Raw genomic sequence first — 20,625 nt, forward strand, 5'->3', positions numbered from 1 at the left:
AGCATTCTCTTGATTTTTACAAAATTGAAATAGAAGATGCTTTATAAAACATAGGTTTAATGATATCATGGTGGGAAAAAAACACATTGGAAATTAATTTGTAAGTTTATTTTGTTGTAAATGTTTGAAACAATTTTCAGCAATTATTATTAGAAACAGACTAATAACATATGGACAGAGATCTTTGCTTTCATTTATGACTCAAAAGCATTTCTCCTGTTCTTTATATCTACATTTTTTCTAAAAATGTCTTAATGCTTTGTCCTTCTCAGAGTCTTGTATATTTCATGTGCCCCCTCCCGTCCCCCCTCATCGACTCACCTTAGTGAGCTAGATGCTGGTACTTTTGGTTCAGCATGGCTGCTAGACATTCCTAATTATCTGACACGATAAAAACCCTAATCTTGAGGACCAGCAGAGTTTTAGTACATTGGAGGTCCTGGGTTTGATTCTCAGTGTCGCAAATCACAAGCATTACTCAGTCTCTTCTGTCTATAATGACCTTAACTTTTCTGAATATCATTTGTTCCCTACTTAAGAAGTTTTCATTAATGCAATCGGGCATCTCAACCTCTTTTTAGCTCCTGTCTTTCAGTAAGCAACGTTGTGACTATGAGGTTTTTGTTTTTGTTTTTGTTTTTTTTGCCAGTCCTGAGCTTGAGCTCAGGGCCTGAGCACTGTCCTTGGACTTTCTCAAGGATAGAGCTCTACCACTTGATCCTCAGCACCACGTTTAGCTTTTTTCCATGTATGTGGTGCTGAGGAATCGAACCCGGGTCTTTGTGTATGCTAGGCAAGCACTCTACCACTAGTCAAAGTCACAGCCTGTCCCTGAGCCTTTTTGTGCTCAGGGCTAGTGCTCTACCATTTGAGCCACAGGTCCACTTCTGGTTTTTGGGTGGTTTGTTGGAGGTAAGAGTTTCAGGGACTTTTCTGCCTTGCCTGGTTTTCAACCATGATCAAATATGCTGGAAAAGTATTCTCCCACTATGTTATATTCCCAGCCCTCAGTGTAATTTTAATGCTATATGTGTGCATCAACCTGAAACTAAAATGGCTCTTTATTGAGAATGTATACATTTTATTTTGTGATACAATGTTATTTCTAAAAAATTGTAACAATTTATACTATTAAAAAAATAGTTTAGGGCCTGGAGTTTGGCCTAAAGTGCTTGCCTAGCATGCATGAAGACCCAGGTTCGATTCCTCAGGACCACAAACATAGAAAAAAGCCAGAAGTGGTGCTGAGGCTCAAGTGGTAGAGCTCTAGCCTTGAGAAAGTCCAAGAACAGGGATCGGGCTCTGAGCTCAAGTCGAGGACTGGCAAAAATTAAAAAAAAAAAATAGTTGCAGATTGACACCTACATTCAGAACTCAAACTCACATCTACCCAATATTTTTAACTACTCTTCTCACTGGGTAGCTTCTTTTAGATTGAATCTTTATTTCTCTGTTGACTAATGATATTAAGTACTTTTTCATCTATTGGTTGCTCCACTGGATATCTAATTTTATAATGTCCCTATTAAAGTTTATCAATTTTTTAATTATTGCCTGCTTTTATTCATGTATAACATTTCTTTGCTCTAACTTTGCAAATGGTTTTTTCTATGAATTGCTTATGTGGTTTTTTTTCCCTCTTTTTTTTTTTTTTTTTTTTGCCAGTTCTGAGGCTTGAACGCCGAGCACTGAGTTTTCTCAAGGTTAGAGCTCTACCACTTGAAACACACTACCACTTCTGGCTTTGTCTGTGTATGTGGTACCAGGGAATGGAACCCAGAACTTCATGCTTGCTAGGCAAGCACCACTAGGTCATGCTCTGGGTGGGTCCTGTTTGAGTTTTGAGAGAGTCAAGGCAGGGCTTAAATTCATGATTCTCCTATCTCAATCTCCCAAATGCTGAATGCAGCCATGCAACCACCACGTCCATCCTTGTATCTTTTAATGAATTCCTAGTTTTAGTATTTTTTGCTTTGTTAATAGTTGATTCCCCCCCCCCCCCCCCCCCCCGCTAGTCCTGGGCACTGTTCTTGGCTCTTCTCAAGGCTAGCAAGGCTAGAGCTCTACCACTTGAGTCAGAGTACCACTTCTGGCTTTTTTTTTTTTTTTTTTGGTGGGTCATGGGGCTTGAACTCGGCCTGGATGAGGTCCCTGAGCTCTTCAGCTCAAGGCTACCACCCTACCCTTGAGCCAAGCCCCACTTCTCCTTTTCTAGAGGCTAACTGAAGATAAGGGTCCCAGGTTCTTTTGTGCTTTGAACCTTGATCCTCAGATGTCAGCCTCCTGTGTAGCTCAGATTACAGGCGTGAGCCACTGTGCGGCTACTTCTGGCTTTTTTTCTATGTATGTGGTATCAAGGAATTGAAGCCGTCTTCATACAAGGTAGGCAAGCACTCCACCACTAAGCCAAACTCCTGGCCTGTTGTTTTTGACAGTACTGGCTGTTTGAACTCAGGACCTCACACCTGGTATACACTAGTGCAGTCTGTCTCTTTTTTCACTGGTTATTTTTATTTGTTTGTTTGCTGGTCCTGGGGCTTGAATTCAAGACACAGTTGGTGCTGTAAATAGTCTGTGATGTAGAGTACTGACAAATGGATGCAGAGTTGGAAGATTCAAGCTATGATTGCTGGAAACCTGAGGGGAGAAGAGATAAGTGGATAAGCTCATACTATTTGTAGGTCTCTTTTCCTTTGTCTTTATTTTTTTGCTTCATTGTAATTGGAACACAGTATAGGAGATAACTCTAAATGGCTAACTACAGCATACCTTAGTTGACTCAAGGAACATATATTACAGCAGATCTACAGAACTTACTTATATAACTGAAACCTTATGCCTACAGATTCATTTCTACCCCCTAGAAATTCCCATACTCCTTTTTGCTCCTATGAATAAGATTATTCTAGCTATTTCTTGTAAATGGAATCATGAATTATCTTTGTATAATTTGGTTCACTTAGCATAGTATCTTCAGACTTCATCCGCGTTGCATGTAACAAACTCTCTCATTCCTTTCCTTCCCTTCCCTTTCCCCCTCCCTCCCTTCCTTCCTTCTTGTTGGTTATGGAGGCTGATAAAATAAGATTGGTAAGCAGTAATTATTGAAGCTTTGCAGTAAGAACATTAAGAGTCATGTGCCATTCACACATGTGCACGTGTGCGCCCCCCCTCCCAGTCAGTCCTGGGGCCTGGACACTGTCCCTGAGCTCTTCTGCTCAAGGCTAGTGCTCTAGCATATTGAGCCACAGCACCATTTCTGGTTGTATGGTCTCACAGACTTTTGTGCCTAGGCTGGCTTTTGAACGATGATCCTCAGACCTCAGCCTCCTGAGTAGCTAGCATTAGAAGCATGAGCCACCAGGACTGCTCACTTATTTTTTATATCATATTTCTTAGTTCTTCCACTCTTTGACAGGAAAGAAAAATGTAAATTTCAGAAAACTTTAACCTAGTAGTTGCCTCCAAGGTGTGAGTGGGACAGCTAGTGGAGGCAATATAAAAATACAAATTTCTGGGGCCAGTAGTATGGTCTACTGGTAAAAATGCTTGCTTAGCATGCACGAAGACCCAGGTTCGATTCCTCGGTACCACATACGTAGAAAAAAGCCAGAAGTGGTGCTGAGGCTCAAGTGGTAGAGGTCTAGCCTTGAGAAAGTCCAAGGACAGTGCTGAGGCCCTGAGTTCAAGCCTAGGACTGGCAAAAAAAAAAAAAAAAACAAAAAACTTCTACTATCTACAGTGAATACGACTTGTCATGTAATTATATCTGGGACATTAAGTACTTTTATAATATGGAAGTGCATTTTTCTACCTATTCCACATTTATCATTTTCTTCTCATCGTTCACAACTTTCCTCCTGTCCCCCCTCCCCTTAGATATAGTTAATTGTTTCCAAGTCTTTCTCAAGGTGCCACAAAGCTGTATTACTTTATCACTGGTTATCAATTACCCTTTCCTTTTTCTTTCTTTTGCCAGTCCTGGGCCTCCTTTCCTTCTACTTATTTTCCTTTTTTTTTTCCTTTCCCTTCTCTTTTCCTCTCCATTCTCTCATTATCAAACCATTATCAAAAGAACTTCATTGTCTGCCTTCGCAGTGTCAGTCATAGCCTCTTCGGTCACATTAGAATTGTAGGACATCTTGTGCTTATCATCATTATACAGACATTCTGGCATCTCCTTTCTTCTATTTTTACAGTAGGTTTGCTTTTTCCCTCTGTGGCTGTCTCTACCTCATACACACATATACATACTTAATTACATTTTTTTAAATTTGTTTTTGCGATTCAGGCCAGTCTCAATCTCATGATCCTCTTATGTCACTTCCCCCAGATTCTATGACTTCAATTGTAGAGATGTTAAAACAGATATTGATATTAATAAAACTCATTTTTCAATGTATTTCCCTTGTGTTCAATTCTAACTCAATTATGGAAATCTGACGTTTATCTTTCTAAGCTATTCTCCCAGGCTCCTTCCACCACCCCCTTCCCACAAATGTCTTTCCCCTCCTACAGAAGCAAAATTAACCTTTTTTTCTTTGGCCATCTAACTGATTCTCTTTGAAAACCCCTTGGTTATTGTTTCTGTTTTTGCTTTTTTGTTTAATTAACTCACAGTTCGGGTTGTACTCTGAATATTTTTAAAAATGAAATAATATTGGATGTATTTTCAAGGTGCCTTGCAAGGAATAAAGTATTTTCGTGTGAAACATTTGTTCTAGCAATCACATGCATATAACAAATGTGTGAACTCAAATACAACACATTTCCTATTGTGGTTGGTGGTGGTTTGAAAGCTCAGTTGTTAGCAGGCCTAGCTTTTGATATGTTAAACACAAGCAAAAGGACTTTGGGAAAACCTTTTCACTCATGAAGTTTGCAAGACAATTCTCTTCCTAGAGAGGTCAAAGAAGTCAGCTTGGAGTCTCAGCTAATCAGTGCACTTTTTGGTGTTGCTTCTTTAAAGTAATAATCCTCAGTCTCCTTTTGTATGATATTCTCAAGCATTTGGGGAGGAAGGCTGCAAAGAAGCATCTTGGGTATCAACATAATGTTGTAAAACATCATCTTAATAAGTATACTAATTATTGAACTTCCATACAGATTTGTAGTTACTGAATCTAAGACCTCTTTGAAGAGGGCAGAGTAAATATTACTACCAGTCTTCAGGCAAGTATGGTGTATGTGTATGTGTGTGTGTTGGTGGGGGGGGGGGGGAAGGAATGCTGGTAACTAGGACAAGTAGTTTTCTTTTTAGGTCAGCCAGGTAGATATGTGTAAATACAGTTTAGCAACCACTTCTCATAATTTGTGCTTAAACAGAAGCACTTTTCCATAAAGACAGTCACTGACAGTTATATCCTTACCTAGAACCAAATTAGTGAGTGCCTAAAAAGAACCAAAACACTTGGAGAAAATGTGTTACATCTTTCAAAAAGCTACAGTGGGAAGTAGAGGGGTGGGTGAAAACCTGAAGCCTCAAGTTTTTATTTTTTCTGTTCTGGTGGTACAGGGGATAGAACTCAGAGCCTTATATTTGATTAGCAAGAACTCTACCATTTGAGCTTCCTGGCCTAAAGCCAGGAAGTTCTGAGTTAAGGCAACTAGGTGTTTTGTAGCCCCACACCCACAGAGAGATTTAACCTGGAAGAGACATTGGCTTTAAGTCAGTTATCAATTGCCAAAGGAGAATGTAGCTCTGAGTATTAGCATTTAACAAAGTAGGCAAATAAAGGTGGAAGTCTCAGTACTTAAAGGCCTGGAACTGAGGTCATCTGTCAGATTCTTTGACAGATACTGATAATGTGTGTCTGTGTGTTATGCACACGTGTGAGTGTGGGAAGATTTGTGCATTTAGTGCATCTCATTTGTCCGTGTATTATTGAAAACCAAACCAAACCAAAACTATTTACTGCACTGAACATTGTGGTGCTTGTCTGGAATTCTTGCACAGAAGAGGCTGAAGCTGGAGGATGGTGAGCTGGAGGTCTATCTGGGTTATACAGCCTATATTGTGAAAGATATAAATATGGTGATACAACAAATATCGACTGCCTACATCTGCTACAGTTACTGAGCTACAATGTGACTATTTTAAAATTCACATCCTGAAGTCAGAGATTACATAAAACTGGGCAAGAAAACCAAGGTTGAGGAAACTCAGCACCCTCTAAAAGACATAAAAATTACCCTTCCCATGGGGCCGGGAGTTTGGCCTAGTAGTAAGAGTGTGTACCTAGCATGCATGAAGACCTGGGATCAATTCCTTGATACACATACACAGAAATGGCTGGAAGTGGTGCTGTGGCTTAAGTGGTAGAGCTCTAGCCTTGAGAAAGTTCAAGGACAGTGCTCAGACCCTGAGTTCAAGCCCTAGGATTGGCAAAAAGAAAAAAAAATACCTTTCCCATACTTCACAATTGTTTCAATGTAAAGAGTAAGATACCAATATACCAATTAAAACATTACTTAGAAGTATAGCAAATGTAATTTTTCTAGTATTTTTCAACTTACATGATTCTTACTAAAATATTTTTTGACATCTATGTCACTATAGTTTTGTATATAATAATGCTTAAAAAACTTCCTAAATGTATTACGCTAGTATGAAACAAATCTCATGTTTTTGCCAGTCTTGGGACTTGAACTCATGAACTGGGCACTGTCCTTGGACACTTTTTCTTGCTCAAGGATAGTCCTCTGCCATTTGAGCCACAGTCCATGTCCAGCTTTTTCCGTGTATGTGGTACTGAGGAATCAGAGGGCTTCTTCTACCACTAGGCTACTTCTGGCCCCCAAAACAAACAGTTGTTGTTTTAATTTGTTGCTAGTCTAAGCATTCCTTAGAGACTGAAGATATATGTAAATATTCTTATTAATGTAGTAGAGAAAAAATTCACAAAAACCAGGCAGTAGAATCAGATGAGAGCCATTAGGCTCATTTACAGTATAAATTAATAACTTTTAGTTTTCAAATTACTAATTCTGAGCTAAAATTGGCCTTATCAGAACTATTACTATTGACTCTGCTGTCAAGTTCACAGCTAGGTCTTCTTTCATGAATGCATGGCAAGTAAAGGATGAGGTACTGAGGACACAAATTCTTGATATTGGCCTAAAAAGGCTTTTATCTATAAAATAAGTGATTTTGACAGTTATTAAGCACTCTCTAATGAGGAATATACAAGAGGTAGAAATGATTCATTGGCAAAGAAAGTGGGTTTTTGTTTTTGTTGGTTGTGGGGCTTGAACTCATGGCCTGGGAACTGTCCCTGAGCTCTTTTCACTTCTGGAGCTCTAACACTTGAGCCACAACTTCATTTTTTGCTGGAGACAAGTCTCATGGACTTTTCTTCCCCAAGATGGCTTTAAAACTAAGGTTCTCAGATCGTCTGAATAGCTAGCCTTCTGAATAGCTAGCCTTGAGTGTAAAAAAGCACCCTGGCCTGAGTTCAAGTTCTAGTCTTGGGGGTAAAATAAGGTGGATGAGCTGTGGTACATATTAGAATAAGCAAAGTGATTCTTTTTCAAATATTACCTTTGCAAATTTTACATATCAGAGAGGGAAGAGGAGAGTATCAGGCAATAATGTAGTTGTGAAAAATAATTTGAGGAGCCATTCTTCTCACTTTCTGCTTCAACATGGAAACAATAAGGATTGACCAGAGAAAGAGAAAATGTAGGTAAATCGTCACTATAAGATGACTGAAAATTTCACAAGAGTTGCCAAAGGACTTTGGAAAAAATCTTCCCGTTTCCGCTACAGACCGTGACTTTAAAAAAATCCATGATAAATTGAATATGTTCAAAGTAAAAGGTGGAATAAACATATCTAACCAACTGAACATCACAGCTTTGCTACATACTAGGGTGTGAGTTGTTTGCCTCACCATCATGTTACTGGGAAGTACAGATCACTTGCACTACTGAGCATCACAAGAACATTTTACTGCATATGTCCTTAGCCCAGTAAAAAGATCAAAATTCAAAATTTGTGGTGTCTACTGAATGTGTATTGTTTCTGCACTGGGAAGCTTCACACTGGAGATGGTTGGGATTACAGATAAGTGTGAACCACCACTGCTCAGCATGGGACTATATGCACGCTAGGCAAGTACTCTGCCACTAAACCACATTCCCAGCCATACTTGGTGGGCCTTTACATCTAATCAAATGATACAGAATTCCTTTTTGGTGGTGGTTCCTGGATTTGGTGGGCCTTTACATCTAATCAAATGATACAGAATTCCTTTTTGGAGGTGGTTCTTGGATTTGAACCTAGATTTAGTGCCCTATACTAGAGCCATCTTTTCCAGGCAGCTATCTTGCTTTCAGTCCCTCCCCCCTCCCCGCCCCTTCACAGGCAAGCAAAGCACTTTACCACTAGGCCAAACTCCTGGCCTCAGTTCTTTTTTCTAATAAGGCCTTTTTATTTCATTTCCTTTGCTCCACTCCACCTCCACCAGTACTGTATCTAAGCATCGTGTGTAGATACACACAGTGATGGGCTAGAAAGTTCTAAAATTAAACCCAGGGAAGTGGAGCTGTGGCTTCAGGGGTAGAGGGGCAGCCGTGAGGGTGTGGTGTAAAAAGCTGACGGGGGAGCTCAAGTCCAGCGTGCAAACCCCAGCAACGGAACAACAAAAAAAAAATTAAACCAAGGAAGGGATGTTGTTATCTTGGCTATTAGGGAGGCGGAGACAAGAGAATTTCAATTTCAGGCCATTCTAGAGAAAACAGTTGATCCTCTCAAAGGGGAAAAAAGGCGGGGGTGGGGAGTAAAGTTAGCCTAGGGCGGTAACACATCTCCATCTCTACACTTGGGAGAGAGGTTGAAGCCAGGAGGGTCTCTAAGTTTGGGATAGCCTGAGTTACCTGGAGAGAAGTCTCGAGTAAAAAAAAAAAAAAAAAGAATCTGCAGACCGCAAAAACAAATGAAGCGTATGAGCATCTTGTTTAAAGGAGAGAAAAAAAAATTAAGCAAAGCAGGAAACCTTCATGCTTGAAAGGGCCGTTTCTAGGCCATTGAAAGCAGTAAGTGCCCCAACTAATACACTGGCAGCAACTAAGCAGCAGCGCGCTTGAAAGTCACCCCCCCTACCCGCCCCGCAGCATTAAAAACACACACAAAACTTTTAAAGAAGTTTTCTAGAATGTGGCACCGCCACACCCTTCATCACGCGCTCCAGGGAGGGAGCGGGTTAGAAAAGGTGGTTTAAAAAAGGAAAAAAAAGAAAAGCTTCTCCGGCCACCGGCAGACCAATCGTCGGAGATCAATAACTCCGACGTCGGTTTTTCTTCCTTCCTCCTCCTCCGGTGCTCCACTCGCGCAGGACTTCAGCCCCGCGGCAGTGGGGGAGGGGAGCGCGAGGCTCCGCCGCCCCGCGCCCCGGCGTGGGAAGCAGCCGGAGGCCCAGGGACACCCCCCCCCCCACACACACACCCGGTTGCCCAACAGTTGGGTTCCCAGGCGGCCCGGTGTGACGCAGCGGCTCCCGCCCGGCTCCCGGCGCTCCGAATCCGGTCCGGCCCCCCACGCGAGCTCGCGAAGCGAGGCCTGCGCGCACCCCGAGTCTCGGAAGGTCCCGGCCCCCTTCGGCTTCTCCAGTCCGGTCCTTACGCGCTTCCCCCAAGTCCCAACGCGACCAGTGTCCAACTCGTCCCCACCCCAGTGTCTCCCGGCTTCCTTTTTCAGCGTTTCGAGTCTCTCGGCCTCGACGTCCTTGGCGCCAACCGGTCCGGCCGGGGGACCGTGCCGCTTCCAGCCGTGCCTCGGCGAGCCTCTCACGCAGGGCCGCTAAAGGGCGGGTAGGCGAGCGAGCTGGGATCGGCGGGCCTCGGTCGCCGGCAGAGTCCGGCGGCTTCCGTGCGGTGGGGGGCGCGCTCGCCGTTCCGGCCCGCGAGCGCGTGCGCGCGCCCAGTCCCCGCCCCGCCCCGCCCCGGAACCAATCGCTCTTCAGCGACTCTCGCGACTTCCTCGACGTAATCACTCCTCCCGCCCGCGCCCCAGCAGGAAGGGCTCAGCGTGCGCGCGGCCGTTCGCCTCGCGACCGGTGGGGTAGGGGAGGGAGCTGAAGCGCTTACGTCGCGCGGGAGGCGGAGGCGGTGGCGACCTCGGTGGCGGCGGCGGCAGCGGCGGCTACGACGGAAGACGGTTGCGCTCGCTCGCTCCCTCGGCGTCATGGCGGCTGCCGGGAGCCGATAAGCTGCGGGAGCGCGCGCGCGGCGGCGGCGACGACGACAACGACTCGTTACTTCTGCTCCGGCTGCCTTCGCCTCTGGTGCTTCTATAATGAATTGATTGTTGGAGCCGCTCGGCAGGGATCGTGCGTCGGGGCCGCGGGCCGGGGCTCCCCTCACCCTGCGCGGCTCTCCTCGTCTCCCTCCCTCTCGGACTCTGGCTTACCCCGAAGACGCCCGGACCCCGAGGACTCTGTGACCGAGATCGCGGGCCCCGGCGCGGGGGAGGCCGCCGATCCCAGCCGGCTCCCCGCGAGCCGGCTCTCCCTACCCCGCCAAGTCCTCACGTCCGCCGGTAAGAAAGGGGGCGGCGGGTGTGGGTCAGGATGTGGCGGGGAGGACGCGAGCCCTCCGGGCGGGCGGGCGGATGGGACAGCGCGGTTCCCCGTCCGGCGGCCCAGAGGCCGGGCGCTGGCAGGCCCTGGTGGCGGAGCGGGGAGCAAGGACCGGCGGCGAGCGGGCGGGCTGGCCGGGCGCGCAGGGGGCGTGTGAGCTGCGAGGGCAAGGCCGGTGACTGCGGGGCGCATCCTGGAGTCCCGCGGGCCCGGCTCGGGCTTGTAGGGCCGAGGGCTGGCCAGGCCGCGAGGGGAGGTCCGCGACCGGCGAGTACTGGGCCCCCGCGTCGGTCCTCCTGGAACCCGGGCACCCAGCACGTGGGGAGCGGCGGGGAGGGGGAGGGGGCGGCGGCCCGGGCGAGCCTGGGAGGGCGCGGGGCGGGTCGGAGGGAAGTTTGAGGCGGGAAGGGAAGGCTGTGGGCCCGGGATGGAGCCCTGGAGGCGGGGAGAGGACACCGAGGGACCGGAGGGAGGCTGGTGAGAGCCGCCGGGCTCCGACGTTGGACGTTTGGGCCAGGATGGATCCTAACGTGCTTTCGAGTATCGCCGCCGCTCAAACTAAGTGCAGGATGGAAGAGGCTTAGCTATTTGGGCGGAGAGAGTCATTGTTGAGACCCAGGGGGGACGGCGGGGAGGTCCGTGTGCTCCCCAGCCGCACGTCGCGACCCGAAGAGGACCTCCGAAGTCTGCCCCGGAGAAGGGAGGGTGGTGGCGGCGGGGGAGGAAGTTAACAGTGTACCCAGAAGGCCATTTTGAGGGGCGAAAGGAAGGTGAACCGGCGAGAACGAAACGAGGAGTGAACTTTTCTCCAGGAAGACATTGAGTTGAGGAAAGGAGCGGCTGGTTAGAGAACTTCGGGTGTCGGAGACCCCAGTGTTTCCCAGTGGAGCTCTTTGGTTAGCTTCGGAATTAATATTTAACGTTGGGGAATGAATGCCGAGTAGGTATGGTTATTTTTGAGATAACCTGTTCCTCCACGGGAGACGGGAGCCCGTGGGACTGAGATCCGGAGACTGAGAGTCTGGATCCCGGTGCGGAGTTAACTAGGAATGAGCTGGACCGAAGCCCGTTTAACTCCCACCCCCAGCCTTTTGGAAGAGTGAGAGTAGTAATGGGAGTGAATTCTTTTTGCCGAGGTCGGAGGACAACTGTACTCTGCTCAGGCTGTCTCGGTACTTTCTGGCTGGGGAAGGATCTGACGTCTTCCCCCGCTTCTTCCTCTCCCTCCCCTGCCGGAGAGATCTCCTTTGTTTATTCGTGGAGAGCTGGTAGGTGTTGTGCTGAAATTTTGTTCAGTGGAAAATACTCTCTTAGTCCATTCTCCCCTCAAATCTTGTTACTATAACAGTCAGATGTAGTGTATATATTATTTTTGTTTCCATTTAGTTTTTTTTTCATAGAATTTCTGGTAGTCCAACTGATAAATAATATTTTTTTTCTCTCTTCACTATTAGCTTACCTGCTGAAAAAGTTTATTTTGTCATGTGCAGTTTTACCAAGATTATATAATACTTTTTATTCTTGGGCTATTTATGTTATTTTTTTAGGTCATTTTAAGTAATTAAGGTTTCATTGAACATAACCGTTGCATTCCTCTTTATTTGACGATTGCCAAATAAAACTCTTTTCGGAATGTATATAGTATATGTTACATTACCACTGTTCTTTAGTAATAATCCATATACATGTTGCTCTATAGTGGCAATTAGTCCAGAAGTTTTTAACATTCAACAAGTATTTAAAGTTTTTAAGTCAAAAACACTGTATTTCCAGTAAGTAGTCAGGATTGTGATTGGTTGTGTGTGTGGGTGTGTATGTGTATGTATGTATGTGTGAGCATGCATGAGTATGCATGCGTGCTTGCGCACTTGTACCGTGCACAGGTACGTGTGGGTTTGAACTCAAGGTCTCCCACGATGGGATGCTTCTACTAATTGAGTCATACTGCTTTTTAGCTGGTTATTTTGAAAGAGACTTATGGATTTTTCTGCCTGGTTTGGCTTGGAATCAAAATTCTCAGATATCAGCCTCCTGAGTAGAAGCTTGTATATTTTAAATAAAAAATGCCTCTCTCATCACCTTTAAGGTAGATTTCAGGAAGTTCTAAATGGGCACTTAGTTTTGTTTTTATACAGGAAATATTCTTACTATTAATATTTATTTTCCTTAGGTGATTCAAAGAGGGTCCCAGGAAACCTGTGAATGTTGAAGAAAATACACCTGAATTTTTGATATTCAAGGAGTCAGTATTTATATTCATCTTTTAAACTGGGAAGATTTATATTTTGTTTTAAAACTTCTTGATTTTACAATGAATGGACAGAGTGATGAAGAAAGTGTTAGAAACAGTAGTGGAGAATCAAGGTAAGCAAGACATTTACTGGTTATTTACTTGAGAATTAAATTTATGGCTTGTCATAAATTTGTTATCTATGCAGTCCAAACCTTCTGATTGTTTGAAATGTTGATATTTCAGCTTTTAATTTTTAAGGTTTTCAGAGAGCTTAAATGATGTGGAGGTCCCACATCGTTTCTGTTATTAATATTTATGCTGAAGCAAGTAAAAGACATTTAATTTGACTATCAGTGAAGTTTTCGTGTAAATACAGTAGAAGTTTCTGTACTTAACTTTTTCTGGTATTTTGTCTTCTTCACCTGTGCTGCCCTTTATGGTAGCTACTAGCCACATATAGCTATTTAAATTACAGTGTACCCAAAATTTAGTTAATTGGTCACACCAGAACACATTTCCAGAGCTGAATAGTTACATATGGTTGTCTCTTTGGATAGCACAGATAGAAAACATACCTGTTGCTGTTATGGCCAAAAATGTAGATAGTGTAGATCTGGACAGTGGTTGAAATATTACTATAACCCTTTTCTACTGTCTTTTCACATCAGAGTTGTAATTATCTATAAATGAGTTTTCTTTTTCAAAGATGCAGTTTATAGAAATAAACTATTAAGCTTTTTTTTTTTTTTGGTCTGTCTTGGGGCTTGAACTCTGGGCCTGGGCCCTGAGCTCTTCAGGTCAAGGCTACAGCCCTACCCCTGGAGTCACAGCCCCACATCTAGTTTTCTAGTAGTTACTTGGAGGTACGAGTCTCTTAGACTTGGCCGGAAGTTTGGCTTAGTGGTAGCATACTTGCCTAGCATGCAAAAAGCCCTGGGCTCCATAGCCTAGAGCCACATACACAGAAAAAAACTATCTCACGGACTTTAGTGCCTGGGCTGGCTTTGAACCATGTGATCCTCAGATTGAAGCCTCCTGATTAGCTGGGATTACAGGCCACCATGCTCCTAATAGTATCCACCATGTCCAGCTCCTATTAAGCATTTTTTTTTGGGGGGGGGGGCTGGAAACTTTATTTTTGTTTTATTTATTTTTTTTATTGTAATTAGTAAAAGGGTTACATGATATTTGCCAGATAGAAGGTGCATTAATTCACATACATTGATACCCCTATTAAGCATTTTTATGTATAAGAAAACCTCTTGATAACTAAGGTTCTTATTTGTGGCTTTATTGTATCTCCCTGTTTTATTTTGGTTTTGTTTTTGTTTTTTAGATTATTGTTTCTAGAGTGTTGTGTAGCCCAGGCTGGCCTTGAATTCAGATCTCTCTGATCTTTGACCTGCCTCCCTAGTGGAATGGTTGGATTACAGGATCATACCACCATGCCTGGTCCCAACACTATAAATTCTTGGTTGGCTCTAACTTTTGTGTTTCCTGCACATTAATAATATCCATATAGTTATCTATATCACCTATGAAAATTAAGTTAACTGGACATTGAAGTGAGATTGCACAGTTACTTAATTCCAGTCCTATTAATTATTAACTTTGAATTAGGGTAAATTAATGTTTGATGCTTTGCTTTTTGCTGCTATAAAATGAGGGTTTCACTGAAAATTGAGAATCAAATGAGATTACTGCTTGTAAAGGGCTGGAACTTCATTGTTCATTTATAATCACCTCCATGTTTTATATACAATAGGATACCGTAAAATTGAACAATTAATTACGGTGAGGGAGAAATGACATGGCCAGCACCTAGGAAACTTGAGAGATTCTTAGGGGAAAAAAAACTGGTTAGAAAATTATGTTGTATATATACTTGGCCTGAAATTTTTAAACTTGGAGATTTGTGGCCTTGTTAGATGATTTATCAGATTTCATGAGTAGACTTTTTAGGTATTAAGAACACCTTAGAGAATAAGGTAAAAGCTGTTGGGAGAAAAAGGCATTTAGTACCAAGGTACTGTTTGTTGTTTGTTTTCTGCCAGTCCTGAGGCTTGAACTCAGGGACTAGGCACTATCCTTGGGCTTTCTCAAGGCTAGCACTCTACCTCCCGAGCTACAGCGGTACTTCCATCCTTTTTGTGTATGTGGTACTGAGGAATTGAACTCAGGGCATCCTGCATGCTAGGCAAGCACTCTACCACTAGGCCACGTTCCCCCCCAGTATCGAGTATTTTTTTTTTTTTAGGAGTGTTTAACTCACTTTTTCACTAACTTGTTCTCATAATTTTCCTAAACAAATTGAGAAGGTGTTGAACTAATTTTGAAGTTTCATCTTATCACTTATTACAAAGTACAAAGTTACACAACAATTTGCCTAGAACCAACACAGTTTGAGTGTTTAAATCAGAAGACTTTTGAATCTTAGCATGTCTCAAAATGTACAGTATTGGTTATAAAAATTACAGTTTTCTTGTTACTGAACAAGCAAATGGCTAATAATGAGAAATATTCAGAGGAAATACAGGAACCAGCTTACAACAAACAGGAAAATAAGATGACAGTATGTCCTCTACTTGGTTATGCAGGTAGATCAAGGACTTGGTGGCATACTCTGACTGCTATTGTAGTCTTTGCCACCCTGCCTTACCTAAAGCAAGGAGCAATAATAAAAAGCTATTCTGATAGTCCAGATGAAAAATCTTTGAAATCAAAGAATTTTTTTTTTTTTTTTGTATAAATACTGGGATATGATCTCATACTATTCTATGGGGCCTTTTACCTCTTGGGACCATTCTAACAGTTTCTTTTGAATTAGCCATCTTAGACTTCCTGGGCTGCTGCCTTGCCTGTGGTCTTCCTGTTTGTGCTTTCCCATGCCACTCACTGGGGTAACCAACATAAACCACTATTTCTAGCCATTGGTCAAGATGGAGTCTAACAAACTCCCTAACCTCTCTCTAGATCCCCTAATTTATACCTCCTCACCAGCCAGGATTATAACAGGCTCAATTTATATTGCCTGGCAAAGTAATTTTGTGTGTGTGCCTGTCCTGGGGCTTGACCTCAGGGCTTGGGTGCATCCCTGAACTGCTTTTGCCCAAGGTTAGTGCTCTACCAGTAGAGCCACAGTTTCACTTCATTTTTTTGGTAGATAATCTGATAAGAGTCTCACAAGCTTTCCTACCTGGTCTGGCTTCAAACCACAATCCTCAGTTCTCAGCTTCCTAAGTAGGTAGGATTATGGGTATGAGTCACAGGTGGCTGGCTAAAATGTTATTTATTAATACTAACTTTAAGTGATTGTGAAACATGTTTCTGTAATCATTTTGAATTACTAATTGTACTATATTATACGCTTTATATGCTTCTGAGACGTGGTTATAGAATTACATCTGCTTTGCAGTTTGCATCTGCTTTAGAGTTTTTCAGGATAAAAGACTCATTTAGCATTCATTTCCCCCCTTATAGCTACTTTGCTATCTCATTTATTTGCTCATCTTGTGTTACAGCATAAGGCAGTAAAGAGAAATTGTACTTATTTAAAAGACTGGGATTTGAACTTTACAGATAGAGGTGTTTTTTTGTGAAAGCCAAAAGTTTTCATAACTGCAAGTGATAAAACGGAATAATCAGAAATACTCTCTGCTCTTAATTTAAGTTGATACACATGGTAAATAGTTAAAGCAAAGTGAAGTTTTACTGTCTAAGCATTTAAAATGTATTTCACTTTAGAATTTCCTTTCTTCTGGAGTTTATAAAATGAAATAGAATTGATCAAGATATCATTTGGCATTTTTGGTTGGTGCATTAGCTTTTTATATACATAAAATGTGTGTGAAGAGTTGATTCCTTCTATGTAGAGAGGTTTAACAATTGACTAAAAGAATGAATACTCAGAAAAAGTTCTTTTGGCTATACCATAACTGACAATTTTGAGACTTATTTACTAAAGAAAATATGGGTCAGGATGCACCTGTACAACTGTTTCAGCTCAACACAAAGTTTTATGTAACTGAAGTTGAGCTTTCTCAAGATTTCAAGAGCATTTGTTTCTAGTTGTGTGGAGTTGTATTATTTGTGATGAAAGTATTTGAAATCATGGTTAGATGTTTTAAAATTCTTTTTTCCTACTTTATGTTTTCCTTCTCAACCCCCCTTCCCCTCTTAGACCATCCCATCCCCACACCTCTATTTCTTTTTGCTGTTCTGAGGATCAAACCCAGGGCTTTGTGAATGCTTAGATAAGCATTCTACCACTTAGCCACACCTGCCAGTCTGTATTTTTTTTCCTTTTAAATTTGAAAATCATTGATTAGGTACTCTGGTGAAATAAGTCACTGGAAAATATTGGTATAATGTGATCATGTTTTTGCTTACTGTTAGATGACTGATACACATGATGGCATTTCTTGCCTGTAGGTGAAAGTTTCAATAACTTCTAAGTTTTGTATTTTTAAGCTACAGCTCTACTTCCCATTTTCTAGAGGTTAATTGGAGATAAGAGTCTCGGTCTTTCTGTGCCCAGGCTGGCTTTTGAACCCTGATCCTTAGATCTCAGCCCCCTGAATTAACTAGAATTATAGGCATGAGCCACCACGCCCAGCTTAGTGAAAATGTTTTTAATGAAAATTTTGCGTGATAATAACTGGCCTAATTATTAATATTGTGTGCATTTATTGAATTTCACACAGTATTCCACAAATAATATTTTGTTATACAACTATTGTGTCAATTATAAAGAATATCTGTAACTGCAGGCATGAATTAAAGTGTGCATATTTATTAAGTAGACAAAATAAAATTAATTAAAAATCTACTCTGAAATTAACAAATTTAGATTTAAAGAAAGTGCCGGTCAAGGTGATTTACGCATATAATAATATCAGAGCTGGATCATAGTTGCGGAGACCCTGTCTGGGCAAATAGGCCAGATATGGGTGATGCATATCTATAATCAGAATCTACTTAGGAGGCATAGGTTGGAAGGCTGTGGTTGGAGGTCAGCCTGGGCCCAAAACTACAGATTTTATCTGAAAAATAACCAAATGTAGCTAGATTGGGATGTGTGGCTCCAGGGTTCTGGTTTCAAACCCCAGTATTGCGAGGAGAATGTGGGGGGTGGGGGAGGCAGGAAGGAAGGAAAGAGAAGAGAGAGTAGAGAGAAAGAAGAGAGGAGAAAGAAAGAGAGGGATTGATTATTAAAATCTGATGCTGAGCCTCCAGTGGCTCACACCTGTAATTCTAACTACCCAGGAGGCTGAGATCCAAGGATCGAGGTTCAAAGTCAGCCCCAGCACTAAAAAGTCTGTGAGACTCTTCAATTAATCACTAGAAAACTTGAAGTAGCAGTGTGGCTGTAGGGTGATAGCCAAGAGCTGAAGAGCTCAGGGACAGTCCCAGGCCCAGCGTTCAAACCCCATGACCCCAAAATCTGGTGCTGGTCATATGATTCAGAATTTGAGAACATGCCTAGAATCCAAAGTTGTGGGTTTGATCCCAGCACTGTACACACATATAACTTAAAGGGTTTGAGAAGGTCTAAATTATATAATTGATGTGTTAACTTCAAGGAACATGAAGTCAACTTAACAGGTCCCTCTTTTTGTTAGGTGATAGAATCCAGGGCCTTGTACATACAAGGCAATTACTCTACCTATATCATATATGTATATATATATATATATATGTATATACACGCATATGTATATATCCATCCTCTACCTTGTTTTTTTTTTTTTTGAGAAGGTATAACTGTGTACTTCATATTGTCTTTTTATCTGATAGTATAGCCCACTAAGCTTCCAGAGTCCTGGAATTACAGATATCTGTGGCTACAGGTCACCATTTTCACCCCTTATGTGTTTTAGCTGATTGGATACCACTGGTAACTTAGTTTATTATTTTATTTTCCAGTTACTGTTTCACTAAGAGCCTGGGCTGTGGCCTCAGCTTCCTGAGTGCTTAGATTTATATATATATATATATATATATATACAATAATGATTTCTCACTGTAACGTAAGCTAAATAGATTTAAACAACTTCTATTTTTAAAGGATTGCCCATTAAAGTACTGTCAGTTTGGTTTGTAGTTAATACTAGTCTTTCAATTTTTGTCATTCCATTATTGAGTCTCAGAAGTTATATCAAAGGCACTTTTAAGAAGATAAGGAAATAAGAAATTGTAAAGCTAGATTGGCTAGAAATCATCTAATGAAAACTAGCTGTTAAAATTTCCTGTAATGTCATGTATTTCAGATAGGCATGTCTTTTTACATTTCATTCTTTCTTAATCCCAGTATCTTAGTTCAGGATGTACTTTAGCTTTTCCTATTTTCTTGAATATCCTGTATGTACTACAGAACTCGTTTATGTCAAGTTTTTTCCTTGAAATCTTAATATGCTACTTCACAGGAGCTTAAGTAATAAGTAACTATCTCCACAATAATAGAATAAAACCAAATTACAAATTTCTAAGAATTCTCTATGGTTAAGGTACTGTATTTGGACTTACTTTTGACTGTCACGGATGCGGAAATTGTGTATTCATTTTCAGACAGTGCTTTTCTCTCACGCTCCCTGTTCCCCTCTCTCTTCCTCTCCCTCTCCCTTCCCCCTCTCTCTCCTCTGTACATGCCTACACACACGTACATACATACGTACATATATACATAAAACAATGTGCAGGCACAACTTTAGGTGAAATTACTCATTTACATGCCTAATTTATCACTGTGGAGTTTTTGATAACATGTGGCTTATATCTATTGCAGTAAATATTTTTAAAAATATTTCTGCTCATTGTCAGCATCTCTAGCCTGTAATTCTAGCTATTCTTGGGGTTGAGATCTAGAGGATCAGGTTTGAAGCCAGCACAGCAGAAAACTGCTTTAGAGTCCAAAAGAACCAGCAAATCTGGGCTGGAGATAATGGCCAAAGTAGTGGAGCCCCAGCCAAGCAAGCAAGCCAGCAATTGTGAGGCTGAGTTCAAACCCTGGTAATGCAGTAATATTTTCTTTTTTGTGGAAGAAATGGGAAAAGTGATTTTTGCCTTTTTATGGGAAAAATTTAAAAATACATAGAAATATTGTAGTTGCAGGTGTGATTCTTGGACCATCAATATTGATGTCACCTATGAGTTTATTTGAACTATAGAACTTTGGGCTTTATTCCAGACCTATTGAATCAGAATCTAAATTTTAAAACATTTTTACACTTGTCACATTCATGTGTATTTATGAAGTTGTTTGCTTTTTAGTCTGTTAGCACCTTCTCTCTCTCTCTCTCTCTCTCTCTCTCTCTCTCTCTCTCTCTCTCTCTCTCTCTCTCTCCTCCCTCCCTCCCTCCCTCCCTCTTTCTTTTGTTTGGGTTATTGATATGTGTTTTTTTATGTTCTGGAAATCTCCAGTAACAATGTCGCAATTTATTACAGAAAGAATAATAGGTGATTTTCATTTCTCTTGAAGCAATTACCAATAAATAAAAGATCCTTTTCACTGGATTGTGCAATTTACGTGTATTTGGTTTTCCATTGCATTAGTGTCTTTTTTTTGGGGGGGGGGGTCTTAGATTTAGTCCAGAGTAGTACTATATTTCATTCAGTTGTTAAATATCTTAGGTCTCCTTTAGTCTATATGATTTTTTGTTTATTTTTCATGGCTTTAGTTGTCTGTCTTAATATTTATAAGATAAATTGTAGAATGTTGCCAAATCAGAATTTGTCTGTTTTATTCAGATAATTATGGCTGTTGGTTTTCAGAGAAGATATTCTAGTAGTAAAATACCCTGAACAACATAATAGTGA

The 20,625-nt window shown here is 41.8% G+C and overlaps 2 protein-coding genes across 3 annotated transcripts in view; one reads left to right on the forward strand and one right to left on the reverse strand.

Moving 5' to 3' along the window:
• Positions 1 to 2,439: 2,439 nt before the first annotated feature.
• LOC150064170 (uncharacterized) lies at positions 2,440 to 12,520 on the reverse strand. Its single transcript, XM_090331044.1, has 5 exons — positions 12,493 to 12,520; positions 11,231 to 11,478; positions 10,409 to 11,102; positions 10,087 to 10,286; positions 2,440 to 2,637 (listed from the first exon to the last, which is right to left on the reverse strand). The coding sequence occupies exons 1-5, from the start codon at positions 12,518 to 12,520 to the stop codon at positions 2,545 to 2,547; spliced, it is 1,263 nt and encodes a 420-aa protein (XP_090187170.1). The 3' UTR covers positions 2,440 to 2,544.
• Chd1 (chromodomain helicase DNA binding protein 1) overlaps positions 10,991 to 20,625 on the forward strand; it is an 89,080-nt gene continuing 79,445 nt past the window's right edge. The window contains exons 1-2 of one of the 2 annotated variants that reach the window (XM_090331584.1): positions 10,991 to 11,845; positions 12,748 to 12,941. In XM_090331584.1, the coding sequence (XP_090187710.1) occupies positions 12,889 to 12,941 (53 nt within the window). In that variant the 5' untranslated portion in view covers positions 10,991 to 11,845; positions 12,748 to 12,888. The remainder of the gene's footprint in view (positions 11,846 to 12,747; positions 12,942 to 20,625) is intronic. The other variant, XM_090331585.1, reaches the window with a different exon arrangement.

This window comes from Megascapheus bottae, chromosome 4, assembly GCF_031878675.1.
Source record: "Megascapheus bottae isolate mThoBot1 chromosome 4, mThoBot2.hap1, whole genome shotgun sequence".
NCBI classification, from domain to species: Eukaryota; Metazoa; Chordata; class Mammalia; order Rodentia; family Geomyidae; genus Megascapheus; species Megascapheus bottae.

Excerpts from the sequence above, each read along its gene's own strand:
- LOC150064170 (XM_090331044.1), bottom strand. The coding sequence starts at position 12,520 with ATGACTCAATTAGTAGAAGCATCCCATC. Across the intron at positions 11,479-12,492 it reads ATTAGTAGAAGCATCCCATC|CTAACCAAAGAGCTCCACTG; the intron begins GTGGGAGACCTT and ends TTAATTCCGAAG. Across the intron at positions 2,638-10,086 it reads GCCTCCGCCTCCCGCGCGAC|GTTTCCAGCAATCATAGCTT; the intron begins GTAAGCGCTTCA and ends TTCTCCCCTCAG.